The sequence below is a fragment of the Euprymna scolopes genome, chromosome 41, assembly GCF_053919585.1.
Source record: "Euprymna scolopes isolate OS-2025 chromosome 41, ASM5391958v1, whole genome shotgun sequence".
In the NCBI taxonomy this organism is placed as follows: Eukaryota; Metazoa; Mollusca; class Cephalopoda; order Sepiida; family Sepiolidae; genus Euprymna; species Euprymna scolopes.
Window position 1 is genome coordinate 9,632,292 of NC_136522.1, and position 26,394 is coordinate 9,658,685.

Below are 26,394 nucleotides of genomic sequence, written 5' to 3' on the forward strand. Positions count from 1 at the left end.
AATAAAAAAATATATTTCACTTCTTTCATTTGAGAACCAGATGCCTTTGGTGGCAAATATACTTTATTGCGTTGCCTGACTTTTGGTTTCTTGCTAACCAGTTGTCCGAAACATTAGCATGTTCAGTGTAGCGAGTATGTAATATTTATTTATAGAAATAAAAATATATATATCTATATATATATATATAAATTTGTATTCCTGTCTGTTTATTTGTTTGTTTGTTCACAATTTGATTAATATATACAAAAGGTCCATGTAAAATGTTTTTGACTTGTGATGGGGGGGGGGGGGTATGAGACGAATGGATTCGCCAATCATTTTTATAACCAACGGCTGTGCTAAACAACCAATCAAAACGTTGCAAAATTATTATAAAAATCGTTGAATTTTGGATTCAATCAGCTTGCCATTTGCTACGTCACGGACCGCATTTAATTCTTCGCCGCCATCTTGGTTACTGATCTGAACTACGTCGCCATCTTGGTTACTGATCTGAACTACGTCGCCATCTTGGTTACTGATCTGAACTACGTCGCCATCTTGGTTACTGATCTGAACTACGTCGCCATCTTGGTTACTGATCTGAACTACGTCGCCATCTTGGTTACTGATCTGAACTACGTCGCCATCTTTGTTCAACACAAATGTCTCAAAACTTAACAGTCCATTACCTAATTATTTCATACATTCCGATAGATAGTATAATTCTTGCAAAATATGATTAAGTGGTGACCTTATTTGCATATTACATCAAAGAAAATCGATTTTATTAAATAGCGGTGTGTTATTGTTTATAGTGAGAGAATTGTTTTAAGTGTTTCTTTTTTTTTTTTTTTTTTTTTTTTACACAGTGATCACCACTTATCAAGGCCCGGAAGCCACTCAGGGATAAGGGTTATTGCAAGTACATTACGTTAGTGTGGAGATTTGATGAAGTGTTTACCTAAGGGGGCGGTTCATTAGGAATTTGTTAACATTAGACTTGAAGACATCCAAGTTGTAGTCCGGAGGGAAGCAGGCAGACGGAACAGAGTTCCACAGGCGTGCAGTTCTAAGAAAGAAGCTTTGTTCATGGAATCCGCGTTTTGATTTAGGCACAGATATAGAGTGGGGGAAATTTTTCACAGTGGATTCAGCTAGACGGGTGTTTTTCGTGAAAGATTGGTGAGGGGGGACCAGGGATTGGAGTTCAGACGAGCACCTGCCATGAAAATAACGATAAAACAAGGATAGGCTCGCAACGTCTCTTCTGTGGGAGAGGGGTTGCAGGGTAGAGAAAAGGGCATCCCCCACTAAACCACGAAGTCTATTTTGTACTCTGTCAAGGCATGATAGGCTGTTTTTAGCAGCTCCTGCCCAGATATGGCAACAGTATTCCATCCTTGGACGTTTCTATTTAAGTTTATTATTTAAATTTGATTTATATTGATTACATATTTAATTTAATTTATTTTTACCAACATCGATTTTTTTTTATTATAAACCGGTTGGAGTTATTTCCCTTGGGCGTCAACTTTGTTCTTTTTGTTTTTGTTTTCTTTTTCGACGGATATTAAAACTAAAAACTTTCAAGCATTGTTTTTGGAATTAGTTTAAATAAAATAATTTCAGTGATTTTGCAATTGTGGTCCAGTGGATTTTTATTTTAAAATAAACAATCCAATTCAACTACAATTCTTTATTTAAAACAAAAACAAAAAAAAACTTTCAGTTACATTTTTTTTACCAGTTTTTTTCTTCACATTTTTTGACATCGTAACTGCTATTTTTTTTTCTTTTAATAACAATAAATCATAACTCATCATTTTTATAACATAAAAACGTGTATTTCAGTTAACACAAATTCTACTTTGGTATTTTTGAAACTGAATTATTTACAGTTCGTTTTCGTTGCAACAGACTGTAAATACAAATCTTTCTAGACTGAGGTAGCATAAAAGAAATTCACTTAAACTGGATTATAGTCATAAAAAAAGTGCTCAATATCCAGAGAATAGCTTCTCTTCGTATCCCTTCTGCCAAAATATCTGGTGTAGAGTTGGTCACATACTTCTTTTTTCGAGGAAGGGGCAATTACATTTTTGTGTTTTCATTCGTTCTTTTATTTTTGAAATTTTTGTTGCGGTAACGATGTAGTTGACACATAATAAATGAAAAACTGCTCAATATTGTTGGTATAGCAGGTGTGGCCAAACTAAACTTCATGTCAATCCTGGGTAATGGAATAATTCCAGGAGGAAATCCGGGTATGAGAGCTCAATGTGGTAAACAGAGCAATAACATAAAAATATAACACGGAAATTACATAATTGTCGATGCAATAATTTATTTCAACCTTATGGTATTTTCAAACATCTAAACTAGACAATTACATTTTATATTATATATTTATATTTTTGATTACATTTGAGTATCAAAAATGTAATTGTCTAGTTTAGATGCTTGAAAATACCATAAGGTTGAAATAAATTATTGCATCGACAATTATGTAATTTCCGTGTTATATTTTTATATTATATATATATATATATATATATATATATATATATATATATAAAATAAAAATTACAACTAAATTTACCAAAATGATCCAAGATGGCAAAACTAAAGTATATTATAAATATTAAAGAATTAATATTTATAAAATAATCTCAACCAGATGTAAAAGCTCGATAAAACAAAGTAGGAGATAGAGCTTATAATAAGAGCAAACAGTTAATAAAACATGTTAAAAAACACTTTGAAAAAGAGTTAAAAACATATTTAATCTGAAAAGGAAACACTTAATAAGTGGATAGTCCTTAATCCGCAGAGTTTTAAAGAAATACTTTCCTTTCAAGATACCACGTTAATAGGGATAGCTACGCAAGTATTTATTAATTTTTGGAAATTTTTTTTTCTTTTATTGGGCAAACATTGCATACAATTGTTTCATCAATTATAACTTGCGCAAGCTTGGGTTTCATCAGCGCATTAGAAAAACAATATATCAAAAGTTATTCAGCCCATGAATATGACCTTTTCGGTTAATACAGTCAGCATTCAAATTTTTTATTTTTATTCATTTATTTTTTATCAACGTCGTATAGTTTCAAGCGGGCTTTAGTTGATAAAAAAAAAAAATGAATGTCAACTGTATTAACTGAAAAGATCCTATTCATGGGCTGAAATAACTTTTGGAATAATATTGTTTTTTTTTCTAATGCACTGATGAAGCCCAAGTCTGTGCAAGGTATAATTGTATGAACAGTTATATCCTTATATGCCAACACTGGGGGCTGAACCAATTGTATGTAATGTTGTCACCAATAATTCTTTTTTTTTTCGAAAATGAGTAAATACTTGTGTATCTATTCATAGCTCTAGTATTGCACTATTGAGCTATCTAAATGAGGACTTTATATTATTCATCACTGCTCCAAGTAGTTAAATTATAAGCTTTATATATATATCTATATATATGATGATTGCAACGTCTTGTCAGACGAGTGCCACTCCCTCAGTCATTGAAAGTCCATGAGCCCGAAGATTATCTTTTTTTTTCTTTTAGTCCTGCCAGCGAATTCACACGCTCAAGCAGACATGACATTGAAGACGGTCCTTGGCATACATACATATATATACGTATACACACATACATACACATAAACATACACACGTGCACACATCCATACATACACAATACACATAACACATACATACAACCATATACATACAAACATGCACACACATATACATACATATGCAAACACATATATACAAACATACACAAATACATACATATTCACATACATATACGTACACATGTATGCACATATACATACATACATACACATAAAGTTGCATACATATAACTACACATACGCATATATGCACTTATACGCATACATATATATGCATATATACATACATAGACACATATATATACGTATATACATACAAACACACATAAACATATATACACAAAAAATGAATAAAAATATATACACACATACATATACAAATAGATATACATACACATACACACACTAGTACATATATTAACATACATACATACATACATACATACACATATGCATATATAGAATGATGGCAGATCAATTATTACATGCTTCCAGCATTTCAGGGCTACACACGTGACAATTTTTCCATCGCCACAGACAATTTTTTATAGACAAATGCTTGAGGAAGTATCTGTACAAAGATGATGTTACAGAGTTTTAGCTTTGTACGACAGCTAAGTCTCTCTCTCGGTTCAAAATGTTGAGATCCAGCAACAAGCATGAGCTAGATAGCCAGCAACAAGTCAAACTGCAGACCAGCTTAATGCGGGTACTGGTTTCCCGCTTTGTTTTTTTTTTTTAAATCAGAGATTTGCTTCACTCAGCGGGGTTGCCTTAACAAAGCTTTTGGGAGTCCTCTCCACCCCACACACACATCAAAATATATACACGTACACATACAAGCATGCATACATACACGCATGTACATACATATGCACATACACATACACGTACATGTAGAATATACATGAAGGAGTGTTTATGATGACGATGATGGTGGTTGTTACTTATAGGTGAATTCAACATGAATAAAAGAGTAAAACAATCCAAAATACAAAGCACATAAAATAGAAAGACGTTCGCTTCTAATTCATGTAAAACTCATTTAATCGTACCAATCACCATCATTGTCATCCTGATCATTGAGGATTTATGACTTTTGGAACGCTCCTTCATGTGTATTTTACATGTATGTGTATGCATGTATATGCATATGTATGTATATGCATATATGTGTGCCTCTATGTGTGTACGTTTGCATGTGTGTGTACATGCGTATGTATGCTTGCATGCATCTGTATGTATGCATATATGTATGTATGCATATATGTGTGCATGCATGTGTTTATTTCCATGTATGTGTGGGGTGGATGAAGCCGTAGTGAAGGAAACCCCTCTAGGAGAAGCAAATTTGATTTAAAGACTATAAAGCGGGGGACCAGTACCCGTATTAAGTTGGTCTGCAGTTTTACTTGTTGCTGGCTATCTTGCTCTTGCTTATACACATAGATATACACACATATACATACACATGTACATAAACATACATACACCTATACATAGATACATAGAATGATGGCAGATCAATTATTACATGCTTCCAGCATTTCAGACCTACACGCGTCACAACTTTTCCATCGCAATAGGACCATTTTTTTTTTTTTTTATAGGCAAATGCCTGAGGGAGTATCTGATGGTGTTACAGAGTTTTAGCTTCTCGGTTCAAAATGTTGACATTCAGCAACAAGCAAGAGCAAGATAGCCAGCATACACATATAAGTGAAAATGTGTGTGTATATGTGAGGACATCTCTCAACCTATATATATATTTGTTGTTTTTTTTCAAACGATAGATTCGGTTAATATTGGCTTCGCCTCGAAGCTCGATTTTTTTTGTTTATTTATTTTAGAAAGTCGCCCATAATTTGTTTGGACGTATATATAACATTTTTATTCATGTTTTATTATTTTTGAAACAGTAATCTACGTGCACGCGTGTTTCGAGTTAATTAACTCTCATCAGCGTAGCTCAACTGTTTCTAGGGATCGAACTTCAGATCATGTTTCCATAGTCCGGCGCCTTAACCGTTAGGCCACGAACCCTAGATGAATTTACTGTTTATTTTTATCGCTTATAAATTTAGATTTGTTGTTGTTGTTGTTTTTTTTTTTTTCAACCGATAGATTCGGTTAATATTGGCTTGATAAAAAAACGTTTACCATTTTTATTTTAACACAGGTTTCATATCATGAATTATGGAACGTCGTCGCCTAAGAAACTGAAACAGACCAAAATTGATGAATTGTTTGGAATCAACTCTGGCGTGACAGGATTAACAACAAATCAGAGTAAGAATTTGTTTCATCTTCGTTTATATAATAGACTATCATGGTTACCTGGGGTTGCCCGGGAGCATGAACAACAAACTAGAACAGTTCTAATGTTACACACATTTACACATGTAGGCCCAACACATTGTAGCAGAGTATGTCGCAAGGAACATAGAACAAGTAATAACTTGACTTTTTTTTGTAACAATTACATTTATTTCTGGATACTTTCTCAAATAAACGATGATCGTGCTCGTTTCCTCGGATCTCTGTGCTCTCGAATCTTATGTGAATCTTGAATGCGCTGAACGTGATCGGCAGCTTGTCATTTACATATGGACATACCTACTCTCACCCCCCCCCTCCCTGGGCTGGTGTATCAAAATTCCAATGATAGCACAGTTTTTATTCTGTATAAGTAGCAGTACGGCATAATCTTTATCTGTGCCTAAATCAAAACGTGGATTCCATGAACAAAGCTTCTTTCTTAGAACTGCACGCCTGTGGAACTCTGTTCCGTTTGCCTGCTTCCCACCTGACTACAACTTGGATGTGTTCAAGTCCAACGTTAACAAATTCCTAATGAACCGCCCCCTTAAGTAAACACTTCATCAAATCTCCACACTAACGTACTGTACTTGCAATAACCCTTATCCCTGAGTGGCTTCCAGACTTTGATAAGTGGTGACCACCGTGTAAAAAAAAAAAAAAAAAAAAAAAATCACGTTGACACACCGGTTCCCGCTGGATCATCGAAGTTAAGCAACATTGAACCTGGTCAGTACTAAATGGGTTACCATTTGGAATTCCCAGGTGCTGTACGTGCTCTCTGCTTATCTCGGCATTGTTTCCAGTCGTCTTGGACTTCTCCTTACCACTGGACTCGAACAGTGCTGATTCAGGAGAGGTGTGGTTGGATATATTGCGCAACCCTTGCCTCACAGTTACATGCGCAGTTGCCCTTACAGGGGGTATCCTTTGTCTTTCGAGACTGAACGGAGGCATCAAAGTAGCAGAATATGTAATCATCATCATGTGGTGTCCTGCCTGGTACAAGCATTGACGGCTATGGTTCTCCATCTCTCTCTCTTGAGACATTCATGAATTCATTGTTGCTCATCATTTTTGATGTTATCCAGACATAGCGCCAGCCAGAGATCAGCTGGACAAGCACAAAGGGAACTGGGACCTTGGGGAGGCTGAGTGCCACTCAAATTCCAGTATAAACCAATGGCCACTGCCAACGAGAAATCAATGGTAAGAGGCTGTTGCGATGATGCAAATTCATTTGCAAATGCTATCGAAGGAGGTGGAGAGAGCTGGACGTCTGGGGAAACTTGTTGTCACTCAGCTTCCAGAGAACACCACAGGTTTTAACTCAGATCGTTTGTTGACTGGTGTGAAAGCTCCATGTGAGCCAATAATAATAATCATTTTCAAGTAGTAAAGCATTGATGGCTATTACTCTTCATCTATCTCTTCTTCTCTCTCTCGGCATTTATGAATTCATTGTTGCTCATCATTTTTTATGTTTGCCAGATATTCAAACTGTCAACGTGTGTTTCTCGCTGTCATCCTCTGCTTCTACCCATAATCTTTCCTGTCAAGTTAATCTGTTCTATTCCGCTTTTTCTGTAGACATGACCCATGAATCTCATTTTTCTTTTTCGAACTGTTCTTGTTGGAGACCTTTTCTGCGTTTGCCATTTCTAATACCTCCTGGTTTGTTTTCTTTTCTGTCCAAAAGACAAAATTCTTCTCAGGAATCAAGTTTCAGTTGCCTCTAGTCTTTTCCTCATGATTGTCCGGCACTCATAACTGTATAAAATAACAGACCGTACATACGTTCGGAGTATTCTGATTTTAGCATCTGTTTTAATGTTTCTGTCAGTCATGATTGATGACAATCTCTTGAATATGTAATAGGAATTAATATAAAAGTAGCAAGACCTGTGGAAATTCCACAGCAGACTCTTTCATATGTAATATATTGATGTTAGCATTCTGTTGATGTTCAGCATAAATGAGGGCACTCTGATATTATTGTAGCTCTTTTGTTAAAACTGCAAAACTATCTATCTAAACTAGCAGGGACGCCTGGCATAGCCCGGTTGTAAAATATGCTTAAATATGATATTTTAATTTATACAGATTTCATATATATTATTATAGTCAATTGTCTATCTATTCTTATATATTATAAAGCTATGATGTCAAAAATAAAAAAATATATCTATATGACTTGAGTGACATCAGCTTGAATCAAAATGGAAACCAAAACTTACGAAGAAAAAAATGTATGTATGTATGTATATATATATATATATATAACTTGAGTTTGTTCAGTTATAATCAAAACCAAAATTATGAAGAATTCTTTGTAAAATTATTTATTACAAGAAATGGAAGGTCATAACAAGGAAACGACAGTCACTCAGAAGAAAAATGATGTAAGCATGACACAAAATAACACACACGCATTCGTATTAATATATACATTTTATTATAACGGATGAATCTGCCTGCAAATATACACACAACCTACATAAAATAATGATCATAATGTTTCTATATGAGTCATCTGCATTAGCCAAGCTATAAAGTTTTTTTTGTAGGGAAATAATTGTTATGATTTTAATATGTTAGAGATAAATATCGTAATCTATATATATATATATATACATGTATATAAAAGTGAAAATGTATGTTAGCGTGTGCACATTTTCTGTATGTCCGGCAAAGGCTTTTGGGTGGGGGTGGGAAGGGTCACTAATTCTTAGAACTTTTTATATACTGCCTAGATTATAATATCTCCGATTTACAAAACGAGGTCGTGTCTATCTTTTATTTGAGCGACTTTTACATGCTATTTTCGCTGTATTTCCTGTTCTCCGCATGTTTGTTTGGCTTTTCCATATAAAAAAGCGAAACTGAACCCGAAGCAAACAGGTCTTCCTGGCACCCATGCCAGGGAGGTCCAGAAAGGAATGAGCTTTGATCAATGCGGGCAAAACCCGTCATATCAGATAATTGCTATTCAGTTGGACACTCCCCTTTTTATGGGGAGCTGGTTTTCCCCAACATCTTGGGCAAATACGCAGAAACTGGCTTGCAGCCAAAGTTTAGTGCATGATTTCATTCCCCTATGGCGTGATGTTTGACCTCATTAAATTTGTGCACCTGTCACGTAACTTTTTAATCGTTTAATTTCAACCATTCTCACTTCTGTGCCCGCTTAGCGTCGTGGTAAGTGATCAAGTTTTCTTTCACTTTTCCGCTTTCTCCTCAAGGCTTTTAGTTCGAGCCTACCTACCTATCCAAACTTTTTTTTTCCTCCACACACACCGACGAGCACCCGGGCAACGCCGGGCACCCTTGCTAGTCTATATATATATAAAAGATAAAACGGCTGCACATGTTTTTGTATGTCCAGCAAAGTCTTTTTTCGCTGGGGTTCTCGGGGGGGGGGGGGGGTACTATTCATTAGAAGTTTTTATCCCCCCCCCCCCCAGATTATAATATCTACGATTTGCAAACACACGTCGTCTCTAGATTTATTTTGATTGACTTTTTTAAAATTCACGCTATTCCTTCCTCTCGCGTGTTTGTTCGGCTTTTCCATATAAAAGCAAAACTGAATCGAAAGCAAAGTCAGCTACCTGGCCTTTCATGCCGGGAGGTCCAGGAAGCAATCAGCTTTGATCAGTGTCGGGGAAACCCCTCATATCAGACAATTGCTACTCATTTGAACACTCCCCTATTTATGGGGAGCTGGTTTTCCCCAGCATCGTGGGGAAACAAATAAATGAAATGGCGGAAAGTCGAACTGGCCTCCAGCCAACTTCGTTTCTGCAAGTCAATTGTTTGATTGACATCGCTAAATTTCAACGCTTATCACTTCCAGGCCATCCTCGTAGCATCACGATAAGATGTCACGGTTTCTTTCACTTTCTTTTCTGCCTTCGGGTTCGTCACGGGTTTGAAACACTTTTTTTTCTTTTGCACCTACAAACACACAGGCAACGCTGGATACCCTCGCTAGTCTATAATATAAATCTCACCTGTCTTTTTAAATGTATGTATGTATGTATATATGTCTGCCTAAAACTTTCGACAGAGGCAAGGCATTTTCACGAGATCGGTATCGTTTTGAAGCTCGACCCTTTGAACGACAAATATCCAAAAATTGGCCAAAAGCATTAATTCCTTCACTCTCAACTGGACACTTTTCTACAGGGAGGGGTCGAGTTTTTTGTCAGTCATCCCCTCTTCTCGATTGTCTAGCCTTACTTTAAACCTACGTCACATCTGGTTTGACGATGGACACAACAGCAAACAAGTCATGTTTTTTTTCAAATTCGATATAGGTTCGAGCCTGCTTGATTACTACCGCTTTTTTTTTTTTCTGCTCAACACACACCTCCAAGCATCCTGGCAAAAAAAAAAATGTGGTAGTAGGAAGGCAGGCTCGAACCCATACCGCGAAGGAGGAAAAGAATGTGAGAAAATGTGACACCTTTGTTGTTGCGCCCATAGCCAAACCAGAAGTGACGAAGGTTTAAATTAAGGCTAATCAATCAAAAAGAGGCGATGACTTTCAAAAAATATCAGTGAAAAAAGTGACCCCTCCCTGTAGAAAAGTGCCCAGTTGAGGGTGAAGCGAATTAATGGTTTTGGCTAATATTTTGATATTTGTCATCTGAAGGGTTGAGCTGGAAAACGATACCAATCTCTTGAAAATTTGTCGCCTCTGTCAAAAGTTTTAGGCAGACATACATACAAACATACATTTAAACAGACAGGTGAGATTTATATTATAGATGTTTTCATTTTGTTGATTTTAAAAAAAGAATTAGCTGAGACTGAGTGTGAGCTATTGATTTTCATCACTGTTCCCCTGCTGGACTGCATCATACAGTATCCCACTCCTGCAATTTCTGGCACCAACGCTTCATCGATACCCTTAACACGGATCCTGTAAATGTATGTTAGATTTATAAGTGCAGTCATAGCTGGCGTGTCGTCCTTGAGCATAACATTGTGCCAGTACACTACCTCCAAAATTGTGCACTGTGTTCTTGCCACAATGTGCTTTATTGGGTAACTGTAGGTGTGTTTATGGGGGGGGGTGCGGCAAGTCATAACCCTGCTTAAATATTATAAAAAAGACAATGTTAAAAAAATTGGAAAGACCAAAATCAAAACGGAAAAAAAATGGCATAAATAAACCTGTTGGATCGAACCTGCAATCTTAAGATAACAACGCTGTGTGTATAGGGGGGGGGGAGAGGTAAACTAAAGAATAAGCGAAGTAATAAAAAAACGTTGCCCAGGTGTTTAAAGGTGTAAAAGAAAAAAAAAAAGTTTTGGTTGGGAGGCGGGATTGAACTCGGAAGCCTTGACGCAGAGGTGGAAACAAGAGACGACCACTTAACCGTCTCGACCACAAGTTAGAGTAATTGATTAGCGTATTAAGTTAAGGGTTATAAAGCAAGTGAAAGAGGTTTCATTGACAGGAAGACGCTAAATGAGCTCATCGCGGGATCGTTACGATGACGTGGCAGTATTTTTAGTTTTCGCAGATGATGGGGGGGGAGGGAAGCAGCTCCCCATTGACCAAATCGAATAGCAATTGTCTGATATAAGAAACTCCACATTGATTAAAAGCTGATTGCTTTCTGGACGTTTCGGCGCGAAAGCCGAGAACACGTTTCAACTTAGTTTCACTGTGTTTATGCTAAAAAGCCAAACAAACAGGTGACGCAGCAAAATAGCGCGAATCTTATAAAAGTCGATGTAAATAAATCTAGACGCAACACACGTTCGCAAATCTTCGATATTATGATTTAGACAGTATATAAAAAGTTTTAAGACATAGTAAGCCCCTTGAGAATCGTGGCAAAAAAAGCCTTTGCGAGACATACATAAAATGATCACACACATTTTGCCTTTTATATATATAGACTAGCGGGGGGTACCCGGCGATGCCCGGGTGTCTTGAGGTAAATCAAAACTCCGAGGGGGGGGGGAGGTTAAATAATAATAAAAAAAATGTTTTGGTAGGTGAGTATGAGAATCGAACCCGTACCTTGAGATTAATGTGTGAAAAAAAAAAACGTGCGATGTTACCATTGGGCCACCGCGACATACAGCGTAGACGTGTTTGAATTTATTTATCTAACTATAACTATAAAAACAGGCGTGCGTAATAAAAGTTAACTTTGCTGCTTCCATTTGACCTAATTAAGAAGGTCAAATAGAAGTCACGCAGCGTAAGCGTCTGTTCCCGGCGCATTGCCGCGAACACGTCCGTTTGAGTTTAGTTTCATTTTATTTATACTAAAAAGCCAATCAACACACGAGAAGCCAAAATAACAATAGTTATGTAAAAATCGACGTAAATAAATCTATACGCTACGCGCTTTCCTAATTCCTAGATATTATGATATAGGACCTATATACACAGTTTTAAGCGATAGTAACGACCCCGGGAGCACATGCGAAAGAAGCCTTTTGAAGACATACACGAAATGATCACACACATTTTGCCTTTTATATGTATAGACTAGCGAGGGGTACCCGGCGTTGCCGGGTGTTTTGGGGGTGTGTGTGGTTTTGGGTAAATTAAAACTCCGGGGAGGGAGTGGTTAAATTAAAGTGTGAAAAAAAAAAGTGTGCGACTTTAACCATTGACCCACCGCGGAATTCTAACGGAAACACGTTTGAATTTATTTAATTACTTAGATTTGGCAGGTGCACGTTTTAATGACTTAATGAGGTCAACTTTGACTGCAGGATAGTATATCATTTACTGCGGAAAGCTTTTTTTATTTTTGTTTCCCCAAGATGTTGGTGGGGGGGGGCCTGCTCCCCTTGTCCAATTTGAATAGCAGTTGTTTGATATATGGAAAATATTTCCACATTGATCAAATCTGATTGCTTTCGGACATTTCCGCCGATAGACGGAAAATACCACCAGAATTAGTGTCGCTTTTATTATAGGAAAAAGACTAATCCACATGCGGCGAGCGACAAATGTTGAATATTTATCTTCCCGAAGTCAAGCAAATTAAATACACAGGCGAGCTCCGTTGTTAACTCGGAGATATTATAATTTCTATGTGATATAAAAAGTTTTAAGAAGTTGCGAGCCGACCGCTTCTCTGAAAAAAGCCTTTCTTTGACATACACAAAAAGCGAGCATACATACACACATTTTCGCTTTTATATATATAGAAGATGGGACCTCTTGATTATTCCATTTCCTGAAGGTACATGGGTGCACCATAATTTTGGTTATGGCTTAGTATTTGTAGCTCTGTTACAAATGGAAACATACCTCTTCATCACAGACTTTAAATCATCACACATCCAGTGGCTTCTACATTACCATTTAATCTGTAAGTTGTTAAATATATGTGGGAAGAATTATTCTATATCTGTTGCAGAATTTTGAGTGGTTATTAAACCGATATGCACACATAAACTATTAAATTTGTATACAAACGGTCACATATAGAATTTGCCTTTTATTTATGACTAGCGGGGGTACCCGGCATTGCCCGGGTGTTTGGAGGTGTGTATGTAGGAGAAGGTGACCCTGTTTTAATATTATAAAAAAAAAAACATGATGTTAAAAAAATTGGAAAAACCAAAACAAAGCAAAACAGCGAACAAACGGAAAAAAAGGGGTGTAAAAGAGGAAAAAAAATTTAGGTAGGAAGATAGGCTCGAACCCGAAGCATCGAGGCTAAGGTGGGAAAAAAACAGCCTGACACATTACCACGACACCAAAGAGACATACAATTGAGAAGGAATAAAATTAAACCTTCAAAAACACTTGCAGGTGGTTTAAACTAACGTCAGTGTTTTCTAGGTCACACATGACGTCATTGTCGTAGTAGTAGAAGAGGAAATGAAGGAACAAATTTTTTTGGCACCCTTCCTTGTAGAAAAGGATCCAGTTTAAGGTGAAGGAATTAAAGTTTTGGGCCAATTTTTCGATATTTGTCAGGTGAAGGTTCAAGCTTGAAAATGATACCATGGCCTGTGTCGAAAGTTTTTGCAAGACATACAAACACACATGATGATTGCAACATCTTGTCAGACGAGTGCCACTCCCTCAGACATTTAAAATCCATGAACCCAAATACCTGAGGGAGTATCTATACAAAGATGATGTTACAGAGTCTTAGCTTTGTACGACAGCTAAGTCTCTCTCTTGGTTCAAAATGTTGAGATCCAGCAACAAGCAAGAGCAAGATAGCCAGCAACAAATTAAACTGCAGACCAGCTTAATGCGGGTAATGGTCTTCCGCTTTATGGTTTTTTAAATCAGAGATTTGCTTCTCCTAGAAAGGTTGCCTTCACCACGGCTTACGGGAGCCCTCTCCCAATACACATATACACACACACAAATATACACGGTGCTAGTTGGCCGTTGACTCAGAAAAAGAGTTCATTCGCCCTTTGGAAGGTCTTGTTTTTAATCCTTCAGGAGGGAGACTAGCCGCCCCCCTCACCAAACAAGTCTGGTGGGGGAACCAGTTTAGTCGCTGGTGACCTGACCATGAGACAGGTAGTACTGGGTTACATGGTACCAGTAGCATATGACATGACCTGACATAAACACACATACATATATACATACATACATACACACATTTTCTCTTTTATATATATAGACTAGTGGGGATGAGCCCGGTGTTGCCCAGGTGTTTAGAGGTGTGTGTTGAGAAAAAAAAGTGTTAGTAGGCAAACAGGCTCGAACCCATGATGAACATGTTACGCGAAGACGGAAAAGAGAGTGAAAGAAAACGTGACAACTTATTGCTACGCTAAGAAGACAGGAAGTGAATAGTGTTCAAATTTAACAATGTCAATCAAAAGTTGACTTGCTAAGTGAATGAGTTCACACAGGTGCAGAAATGAACATTGGCTGAAAGCCTGTTCATCTTTCCATCGATTTGTGTCCCCACGATGTTGGGGAAACCAAGCTTCCCCAGAAAAGGGGAACTCTCAAATGAATAGCAATTGTCTGATATGAAGGGTATTCCCCATGGTGATCAAAGCTGATTGCCTTTCAAAACGTGCTGGCCACGAAGGCCAGGGAATTGCGTTTCTTTTGAGTTTCAGTTTCGCTTTTATATGAAAAACACCAAACACACAACAACGGAATAGCGCGAATTTTATAAAAGTCAATCAAAATAAATATAGACATGATTTCCCTTCACAAATCGTAGATATTATGATCTAGGGGGTATATAAACAGTTCTAAAGAATACTACCCCCCCCTCGAAAAAAGCCTTTGCTAAACATACAAAAAAAAACGCATGCGCCACTTTTGTCTTTTATATATATATATAGACTTGCAGGGGTGCCTGGCGTTGCCCGGGTATTTGTTTGTGTAAAAGAAAAAAACATTTTTGGTAGGTAGGTAGGCTTGAACCCGAAACTTTGCCGCGAAGGTGGAAAAGAATGGGGGAAAAAAAACTGGCATCTTACTGCTCAGCCATTACGGGAGAGGAATGAAAAGTGTTTTAATTTAACGGTGTGTGAACTTAATGAGGTCAGATATCATGCCATCATTTCCTCCAAGATGTTTGGGAAAACCAACTCCCCATAAATAGAGGAGTGTCCAAATGAATAGCAATTGTCTGATATAAGGGGTTTCCTCCGCATTAATAAAACCTCATTGCTTTTCTGGACGTCTCAGCACAAAAGACCGCAAAAGCAAAACAAACACGCAGTGAATGAAAAAAATCTCGAAAATAGCGTGTAAAAGTCGCCAAAATTAAAGATACACGCGAACTCGTTTCGTAAATCTTAGATATTAAAATCTAGGTAGAATATAAAAGGTTCTAAGAAACAGTAACCGCCTGGAGCCCCCCCCCCCAAAGCCTATGCCGGACATACACAAAAAATACACACGCACACACCAACACACAGTTTCGCTTTTATATTATAGATGTTTTTGTTTTGCTGATTTTAAAAAAGAATTGTATTTTTTTTTTATTCCTCAACAGAAGCTGAAACTGAATTTGCGATCAAAAATAAAACGATGAAGTGTGATTCTCAGGACGAGGAAAAACGGTAAGTTTTATGAACATGCTCTTGCGCATGTGATCGTCACACTCATTGCGCCGGCCCAGAGTTGTCTGTCTTTACATCATCACTGCTGGCATCAGTTGAAATGAATGGCTCTCGTCTTATTTTGGCTCTCGTCTTATGTTACAAGCTTTTGGGGTTGACCTTTACTCCTGATATGAAATTGAACACGTACATCAAAATTGCCGGAAAAATGGTGGGATCATTCTACCGCTCGTGTAGATATCTCAGTGCTGATGCAATTCTCTACCTGTATGAGAGCCAAGTACGTCCAAGGATGGAGCACTGTTACCACATATCCTGCCTTGACAGAGTACAAAATAAACTTTGTAGCCTAGTGAGGGATGCCCTTTTCTCTTCCCTCCAACCTCTTTCCCACAGAAAGGATGTTGCGAGCCTGTTTTTGCTTTATCGTTATTTTTATGGCAAGTGCTCGTCTGAGCTCCAATCTATGGTCCCCTCTCACTAAACTTAGATAAAAAACACTTGTCTAGCTGAAACCACTGTGATACTATAAAGTGGACCTGAGGTGGATTTGAGTCACTAAGTGCTGAGAGGGGGAGGGGCAATAGACAAAGGAATAGGAAATGTCCTACAATAAACAATAAATAGGAATTAACAAACAATGAATCTGTAGGTATTTTTAGATCAAGCCTACAGATGACAAGGGAAGGGCAGCTTCTGGGTTGCCGGTGGGGTGGGGGCGACTTCAGATACCAACGGGGAGAAGAAAGTCAGTTGACAACTAGATGCCCTTCGCGGCGGATGGGAGTTGATTGTGACAATAGTTGGACAGTTTTTAAAGTTGACTGCGAAACAGAAATAGAGACGAATTGCGACTGACAGACGAACGTAACATCGATAGAACGGGGAGAAGACACACACACATACACACACATACATACACACACACAAAACTCACAAGTTCAACAGTCAATTATATGAGAAACATTTACGTTTGTGTTTTTCCTTTCTTTGCTCCACGACTTTTATTATATTTCTATTTTTGTGAAACCATGTGTGTTCCCATCGACAGTCATCAGCGAGAAAATGATTTTAATTGAGCACTCTGCTGGATTTCTTTTTCCAAAAAAAAACTAATCATAGTCCCTCTTCCTTCTTCTCCATTCCATCCCCCCCCTACCACCTTCCTTCCTTTATCTTTTTTACGCCTCTAACCCCCCTTGCCCCCCTTCAACTGTTCACTGGAAGCCCAAACAACATTCAACAGACCCTGCTGGATTTCTTTTTCCAAAAAAACTAATCATATATATATATATATTGGGGATCGTTTCCGCTTAATGCCCGCCACATGATATCTCTTCTCCATTCTTATGAGATCATTTTCCCAGGCATTACCTCCTCTTTTGCAGATACGGTTAGCAGTGTAGCAACAAATTATTCATTAATGGCGGGCACTGAAATGTGCGGGTTTTTAGAATTTCTATGAAATTTCACTCAAAAAGAATCTAGTAAGAACGTAATTCAGGGGTAGCCAACCTATGTCACATGCGCCAACAATGGCGCACTTTACGACTACAAGTGACTCATTGAACCCTGAGAGTAAATCAACTTTGTGAAATCACGTGTGTTCCCATTAACAGTTGCCAGCGAGAAAATGAGGATCCAGCCATAAGAGGAATAGTCGAACGAAAAATCCACGACACACGACATTGGGAGTCGGCGATCTGTCGGGGCCACACACGTCGGGTTACACCACTATTAATATTTTCCCCCACTCTTTGTCTGTACCTAAACCTAAACGTAGATTCCATGAACAAAGTTTCTTTCTTAGAACTGCACGCCGGTGGAACTCTCTTTCATTTCCCTGCTTTCCAGCTAACTACAACATGGTCGTCTTGAAGTCCAATGTAAACAAGTTCTTGATAAGCCGTCCCTTAAGTAATCCAATTTACCAAATTTTCATTACTAACAACTACTACGATATTGTTCCATTGACTACCGTATGCTCATTAACCTTTATCCTTGAATGGCCTCTGAGCCTTGATAAGTGGTGACTCCTTTGTAAAAAAAAAAAAGTCCAAATTCTTGTTGAACTGTCATCTTAAATAATCAAATTCAACTGTCGTTTTCAATCCTTAATATATTTGTCTTGCCACCAACCTATGAACATGCATTTTGCGTTCTCTGCACAGGCCGTGATCGTTTCACTCGTTTTGCTGGTCGAAGGTTCAGTTCAGTCAACAAAAAACAAAAAGTTCTCATCCCAAGCAAAACCACAAGCGAAATTCATTTCTTTTCGTTTTCTTTCGACAGATGCATCAAATAGTAATTGTCTGTATTTTTGAGATGAGGTGTTTTCATTGATTGAGATTGTCGGGCTGACTTCCTCATCTTGGTTGTTATCGTCACAACGTTTCGGCCGTTTTGCTCTCCGGCCTTCATCAGGTGTTTTGTCTCAGTGACATATGGCCGAGCGGTCCTAGACGTTGTATCAAAGTTTACAGTTACCCAAAGGTGCTGAGTTCAATCCTGAACGAAAGCACTGAAAAGTAACATTCAAAACCGAGAATCAGCAACTATGTCCCAGAGCCTAGCTGGAGTCCGAACACGGTACTCCCGTAATAATAATAAAGGGTTGGGTTCAAGACTCCTAACAAACGGTTCCCCAGTTCGAGACAAAACACCTGATGAAGGCTGGAGGGCAAAATGGCTGAAACGTTGTGACGATAACAACCAAGATGAGGAAGTCAGTCCGACAATCTCAACAGATGCATCAAACAATTGCCACCAACCTATGAACATGCATTTTGCGTTCTCTGCACAGGCCGTGATCGTTTCACTTGTTTTGCTGGTCGAAGGTTCAGTTCAGTCAACAAAAAACAAAAAGTTCTCATCCCAAGCAAAACCACAAGCGAAATTCATTTCTTTTCGTTTTCTTTCAACAGATGCATCAAACAATGACAAAATTGGTATCGTCAGAAAGATCAAACTTTTGGAAAAAGAATATCGAAAAATTAGCTAAAACGATTTTGTCTAGGTGAACTGGCCAGTTTTTTGCAATTGGGAGCATAGATTTTTCAAAAACTCCAATGTTATTTCTGTGTAAATTTAAACATATTCAATGTATTTTAATACATATTTGAAAAAATGTCACCGAAAATGACGTCAGTTCTCTTTAATGGCAATTATTTATACTTCCAGAAAAGACTGGTTGAGAGTAATTCTACATTATAACACAGAATAAAATACTGATTTTCAAGTAAAAAAAAAATGATACCTACGTGAATAGTGCGTTTCAAATAGTAATAAGTCCAAGAATCACGAGAAACGATAAGGAAGAAAAAAAATTATGATGGAAAATATTTACCGATAAAAAGAACAAAAAACAGTTGCTATCTCAGGGCTCTATGGACAAATTTATCTTAAGTTGACCATTAACAATTAAATATTTTCATTTATTAGCCAAGTAGAAAAGTTGGGTTTGTATTACTGTACACATAGATTCGAAAAAGTTGTCAAAAAACAAATATATAACAAATAAATGTTATCAAAGGCAAGATAAGTTACTTTTCTGCAAAACTGGATATATTTTTTGTGTTTTTATTCAATGTAACATATTTATTCAGCTCGAAAAACATACAGTGTTTACCGATGTATTCGAAAATTCAAAATGGCGTCTCACACTCTCTTTAACACCGTAAGTTTGGAAAAAGGTGTTATAAATAAAAAACAATACAAAATACTATTAAAAACCTGCCGAATATATGTCAATCTATGCCACGGTAACATATATTGAGCGAGTTTTTAACAGTATTTTATCCGGTTTTTTATTTATAACATCTTTTCCCACACTTACCGTGTTAAAGAGAGAATCAGACTCCATCTTGAATGTTGCAATACATCGGTAAACACTGTATGGTTTTCGAGCTGAATAAACATGTTACATTGAATAAAAACACGAAAAATATATCCAGTTAGGTAGAAAAGTAACTTATCTTGCCTTTGATAACATTTATGTGTTATATATTTTTTTTTTTGACAACTTTTTCGAATCTATGTGTACAGTAATACAAGCCCGAAAAGTTACTTGCCAAACAAACCCACATGACTTTTAGAATATGACATCTTGGTTTATGTACATCATAAAGATTTTTTTGTATTTATTTAATAAGTGTAATTCTAAATTACAAAAAATTTTATGTTGATACTTGAATGCATAAACGTTCGAATTTCTTCAGATGTTTTTTAAACAGCCTTTATTATTTAAATAATTTGACTTTGCTCGTTTTATTTAAAAAAAGTTGAAAAGATATTTTTCATTCAGTAGTGAGCTTTGCAAGAGTGTCAGTGAAAGAAATACAATCGTCAAAAGATAAGCGTTTCATTATTTCTCGTTGCCACTTTGAAAAATCACTCGCAAATGCGACTGTTTCACTTGCAATGTAGAGCCCTGTATGTTTAAAAAAGAAAACAATAGATTTTAATATGAACTGAAAACTGCTGAGTCATTATACCGGAAATGACATAATTTCTCTGAAACTTGACCAGCCATTTTCTTTAGCATTTGTTCTGTTTAGGTGGGGGGGTGGGGGGGGAGGTCGTTTCACTGCAAAGAACAGATACTACACTTTGAGATATTAAATTTTTTATTCACAAGAAAAAAAAATACAATTGGGAAAATGAATAAAAAATTTAGGCACAAGGCCAACTCAAAAAGAAGAGGGGATGGTGAGATTGGTTGGTCCATCTCGTCTCTGTTGGAAATTTTAAAGGATTTCTCTCTCGGCCAGTATCTTTTATCATAGTAACCCCTTTTAAATTTGTATTTATGTGTGTGTGTGTGTGGGGAGAAGGTGTGTTCCTACTTAAACCCAATTTTAAAACACTTTGATCTTAGCCAAAAGACCAAGTAACCATATTATATAGCATAATTTTCTCCCAAACATTATCTTCTATTAAAAAAAATGCATATATCATCTTTATGATGTACTGACATAAGATATCATATTCCAAAAATCACATGGATGAACTGCTGATTCAAAAAATCAGGTAAATGGATCAAATATACACTAGGGGCTTATTTGTAACATTCCAAAAATCATGTAAATTGATTAAGTAATGCTGAGTTCATATTTTCGTCCTGTAGGGGACTAAAAATTAGAGGACACCGGGGAGGAGTAATCTGCCCCTTATATATTCCTTGTGTCTTTTACTTTTGGTCACGGGCAGGCGTGTTGATTTTCCCTCTCAAGGAGAGGAGAACCTTTTTCCACCACGAGGTGAGCTCTAAGGACTTATTCCACCAGCCAGTGAGTCTTATTGAACTGTCTCCATTGTACTATGTTGTGTTGTTCTTTAAATGTTTGTCAGTGTACAATTAGCAATACACATGAAAAAATTGAAATAGCTTGAAATATTTCAATATTGGTATGCATAGAAAGAGCTTGATGAGCTAAGAAAGAATCTTTTTAAATTTTTAAAATCTGATTAAAATTAAGGAAGTTATGGCTATTTTTGTGCCTCACACGTTTGGATATTTTCCCCTCTTTAAGACCATATATGCGTTTTGTCACATTTTTTACACTACTTTTTCAGTGAAATTGTTATATCTTTGTTAAAACACAAGACTAAGAAATGAAATTTACCATATAAGTGTATTTTTGTACAAGGAATCAGAATATGCAACTGAAAATCTCCCAAAGTTTATGGTTTCCAAATAATCTGCAGTAAATGTGCATAAATATGCAGCAATTCCTTAAAAATGCCATGTATCCATAAACAGAAAAGAAGTTGGAGAACTCAAAGTTGAATTGTAATGTGCTTTATGTACAAAAAACTTAAATCTAAACATAAGACCATTTAAAAATGAATATATTGCAATATTTCTTTGGTATTATTGTAGATTAACACCTTCTGTTTAACCCCACTCAACTCCTTCTGACCACCCCTCCAAAATGTGATTCTACCTTTTTAGGAAATTATGTATAAAATGCCATGAAAAACTTTAATGAAAGATAAACAAATTATTTTAGAATTTAATGTAAAATAATTTCCTATTACAGGTCATTCTAGCATTTTAGGGCAGTTAACTGGTTTTTTTTTTCTATGGGAAAATATGCATGCTTTTTTTTTTTTTTTAAGATGATTATGTGTAGTTTTAAGAGGATTTCTATGCAATGAGAATATGGGGAGGGTTGCCATTTGGACTTTGAATTAATTGTAGGGCTAAGGAAAATTATGTGTGAACATACTGAAAACTTGACAGAGACAAAGCTAACAAAAACAATAGAGGGGTGAGCGGTTAGTTTCACAAAAATTTAATGTAAAATAATTCATCATTTCCTGGCCATTCTAGCATTTTAGGACAGTTAACCAATTTATTTTTATGTGTATTTTTCTTTAAGGAAGGATCTATTTTTTGTTTGTTTGTTTTAGATGCTTGTATGTGGCTTACAGAGGTATTTTGTTGGGGGGGGGGGCTTGCCACTCGAACTTAGTGTTATTTTTAGGGTTAAAGAGTGTTTTAGGAGGAGACTTGCCACACATAATTTGGATTAGAGGTGAAGTTAAGAGAGCTTTTTTTCAAAGAGAGCGTTCAAAAATTTGTTGATTTCTATTTTCGAGGTTGAAGGTGTTAATTCCATAGGCCGTTTATACTACGCTGGAGCAGGTTGTAAAAATATCTTTCGCTTAATAAGTAGAAAAAAAAATAACGAAATAAAAAGCTTCCTAATTGTAGTTTGATGTGTTTTCTAACTGCTTTTAAAATTTCAAGAATATTGATATAGATTTTGAGGGTTTTGGCCTTCGGGACAAGATCAAAGTGTAGTATCTGTTCTTCAGATGCTGCACTTCTATTTCTTGTTCTCTTTCGGTGGAGGAGAAATCCTTCACGACTGAGACAATTTTTATTTTTGTACCTTTTCTCCACGTTAAAAAACGACCCTGGTGTCTAACTCTGTCCCGTGGGGAGGCATAGTAAATAGGTACTATACACATAGATTCGAAAAAGTTGTAAAAAAAAACAAATATATAACAAATAAATGTTATCAAAAGCAAGTTACTTTTCTACCTAACTGGATAATTTTTTAGTGTTTTTATTTAATGTAACATGTTTATTCAGCTTGAAAACAGTGTTTACCGATGTTTTGGAAAATTTAAAATGGCGCCTGACTCTCTTGAAACGGTAAGTTTGGGGAAAAGAGTAAAAATAAAAAAGTAGACAAAATACTGCTAGAAACTCGCTCAATATATGTTACCGTGACATAGGCTGACATATATTCGGTGAGTTTTTAACAGTATTTTGTATAGTTTTTTTTATTTTTAACTCCTTTTCTCAAACTTACCGTGTCAAAGAGAGTCGGGCCGGGCGCCATTTTTAATTTTCGAATACATCGGTAAACACTGTATGTTTTTCGAGCTGAATAAACATGTTACATTGAATAAAAACACAAAAAATATATCCAGTTTGGTAGAAAAGTAACTTATCTTGCCTTTGATAACATTTGTTATATATTTGTTTTTTGACAACTTTTTCGAATCTATGTATAAACGAGATTTTGATACTTATTTTGATTTTGAAAAAAAACATTTGTGGCTGTTCGCAGTAAAACATTGTTTTAATTCGTTGTTCAAAACTAATTTAAAGAATAAAAGTGCATGCAAGCTATATATCTACAAAAGTTTTTGTTTTTTTAACCATGTTTTTAAATTTGACGAGCAATGTGAGAAATTGCAACAGATTTATAATGCCGAATTGGTTGGGATTGTTGTTATTATACATTCTGAAAACCGAATAGTTCTAAACTAATGTTATTCTGATAACAAAATAGCTCTCATTAAACATATAAGAACATTTATATTCATATTTTCATATTTTTCTTAATTCGTTCTTGAATAAAAATTAAAGAACGCGTGTTGTTTATACACTGTGCTATTGCTGATTCTACAGGCTGGAGCTGCTGCTGCTGCTGCTTCTAGTAATACTAACTTAATTTGACCAAATTCGAGAAATAGAAACAATTTTTTTTTCAGGTAGGTCCTTTTAAATTATCAATTACCACGGTCCTACTCAACATAAAATAATACTTTTAATTGATAAAGATAGTAAAAAGATTGATTTACTTACTACTGGGTGTCCGAAGGATTTTTTTTTCAAAATGTTCAATACTCGTCATATTAAAGTCTTATTTTTAACACAACAAAAAAAGAAATGGTCAAAAATATTTTGGACACTTGACAGTATTAAGATTAACACCTCTTCTAATTGGTTCCCAAATTTCATGACGAAATTCTTCATACAATCACGGTACGGACCTTTAGAAAACAGGGGGGGGGTCGTTACAAAACCTTACCGAAAACGCCATTTTATGACGTTCACATTTTTATCACTTTATTTGCTTAAAACTCTTAAAATATATAATGTACATTCATATTAATTAATTCATTTGAAAGTATATTAATTTCCGAACAAAACAGTAGTAATTTGAAGACTTGAAGTGCTTTGGTTTAAAAAATATGGCTATTTTAGTAGAACTACCTTGAAATCTGTGATTATCCAAAGCGTTTTTTTTCGTCCGTGTGTATTACTAGTACAATAAATGTGTAAATGTAATTGGGCTATTGTGTTTTATTTGTATTTTTCTGTTTACTTTAAACTAACAGTCCGTAATGTCCTCATGGCAGTAATTTCAAAAACTCTTCTAACGGAGAGGGGATAAAAGTCACTGGAATGTTGAGAAAGATACTACACTTTGATCTTAGCCAAAACACCTAATAACCATACTACATAGCATAGTTTCCTCGCAAACATTATCTTCTCCTATAAAAAAAGTGCATAAAAATCTTTATAAGATATGCGTGCATATATATATATATATATATATATATATACATAGATATATATATTTCATACACGCAGTATATTTATATTTGCACAGTGGTTACCTGGGAAAGTCGGTCTGGTGGTATGTCCGTGTAATATAATATTTCGAGAAAGATCTCTTCATCAGATATTTACTTGACTTTGACAAACGTGTTGTTGTAAGCAGTAACTATACCGCAGCAAATCATTGCTCGGGACTGTACCGCCGTCTACAATTTAATTTAACTACATACTATACAATGCTTCAAGCAAACTACACCCACCTCTTATAGATATATGTATTTACTAGAAGATGACCTGCCATTGCCCGGGATCTAATAAGAATCACCAAATGTATCACACAACAAATCCATTTATTATCGACAAAGAGCATTAAATTACGTTTGAATATATATATATATATATATATATATATATATATATATATATAGTTTTAATTTTCTTTGTCTTATTAGAGAAAAAAAACTGTAAGTTGAAATTGACAATCAAAATTTATTGTTCAACTGAATACTCCAAAAAAACAATTTACAAGGACTTTATAAATTATTGTTTTTTTTTTTTGTTTTTTTGTTTTTTTTTTTTGAGTATTCCGTCGAACAATAAATTTTGATTGTAAATTTCAACTTTAACTTTTTCTTCTTATATAATAACCTCTACTCTCTACTGAGCTTTTTTATTTGGTTGGGATTAAATTATCTATATACATATAAATACTGTATAAATATGTATAAATACTGGTATTTATATTAGATTGCAGTTTACCATTGTTTATATCAGGCGAACACTGCATCCTTTTGATTTCATTACTATATATATATATATATATATATATATATATATATATATATATATAAAGTTTGGTGCAAAAACAATATCATTTTTTGATGTTACTTTTATATATGATTTCTGAATGAATTCATTGATATATGCATAGCCATTTTGAAGCACGTTTTTCATTCCATCAAATCATGTTATTCGTTACCATTCTCAATCTCTTCATTCATTTCTTTTGCAGGCTTTCTGACAGCATGGACAAAATTCAAATCTGCACAATTTTTTTGTATCAGTTCAAACTAGGCTGAAAAGCTGCCGAGACAGCTTGTGGTATCAATGATGCGTTTGGCCCGGGAACCACTTATGAACGTGTGGCACAACGGTGGTTCAAGAAATTTCCTAGTGGTGATGAGAGCTTCAAAGATGAAGCCGCTTGCAGCCAGCAAACTGCGGTTGATAACAAGCATATGAAAGCCTTTAATTGAAGCCAATCAAGAAGTTGCTGTTGAACTCTAGGTCAACCACTAGGTGTGTCAGAAATTTTGTGAAAAATATTGAATAATTCCACCCCATCTTTCTAAGCTTATAACTCCTCGAAAAATGTAATTCAAGCCCTAATTTTTTTTTTCAATTAAAGGAGCAAGGGCCAAGGTTTCATAAAAAAAAAACGTGTTTTTTTTTTAAAAAGGTTTTAAACTTCGAACTTTACAGGTAAATTTCTAAAAAAACTACTCTTTTTGTTTTAAATTTGAATATATTATTTATTGA

General features: G+C 35.8%; 1 protein-coding gene across 1 annotated transcript in view; it reads left to right on the plus strand.

Annotated features, from left to right (window-relative positions):
* Positions 1–26,394, plus strand: part of LOC145266339 (poly(ADP-ribose) glycohydrolase-like) — a 96,853-nt gene that overhangs the window by 10,071 nt on the left and 60,388 nt on the right. Inside the window, exons 2-3 of the mRNA XM_080121929.1 lie at positions 5,806–5,915; positions 15,923–15,989. Of these exons, the coding sequence (XP_079978055.1) occupies positions 5,806–5,915; positions 15,923–15,989 (177 nt within the window). The remainder of the gene's footprint in view (positions 1–5,805; positions 5,916–15,922; positions 15,990–26,394) is intronic.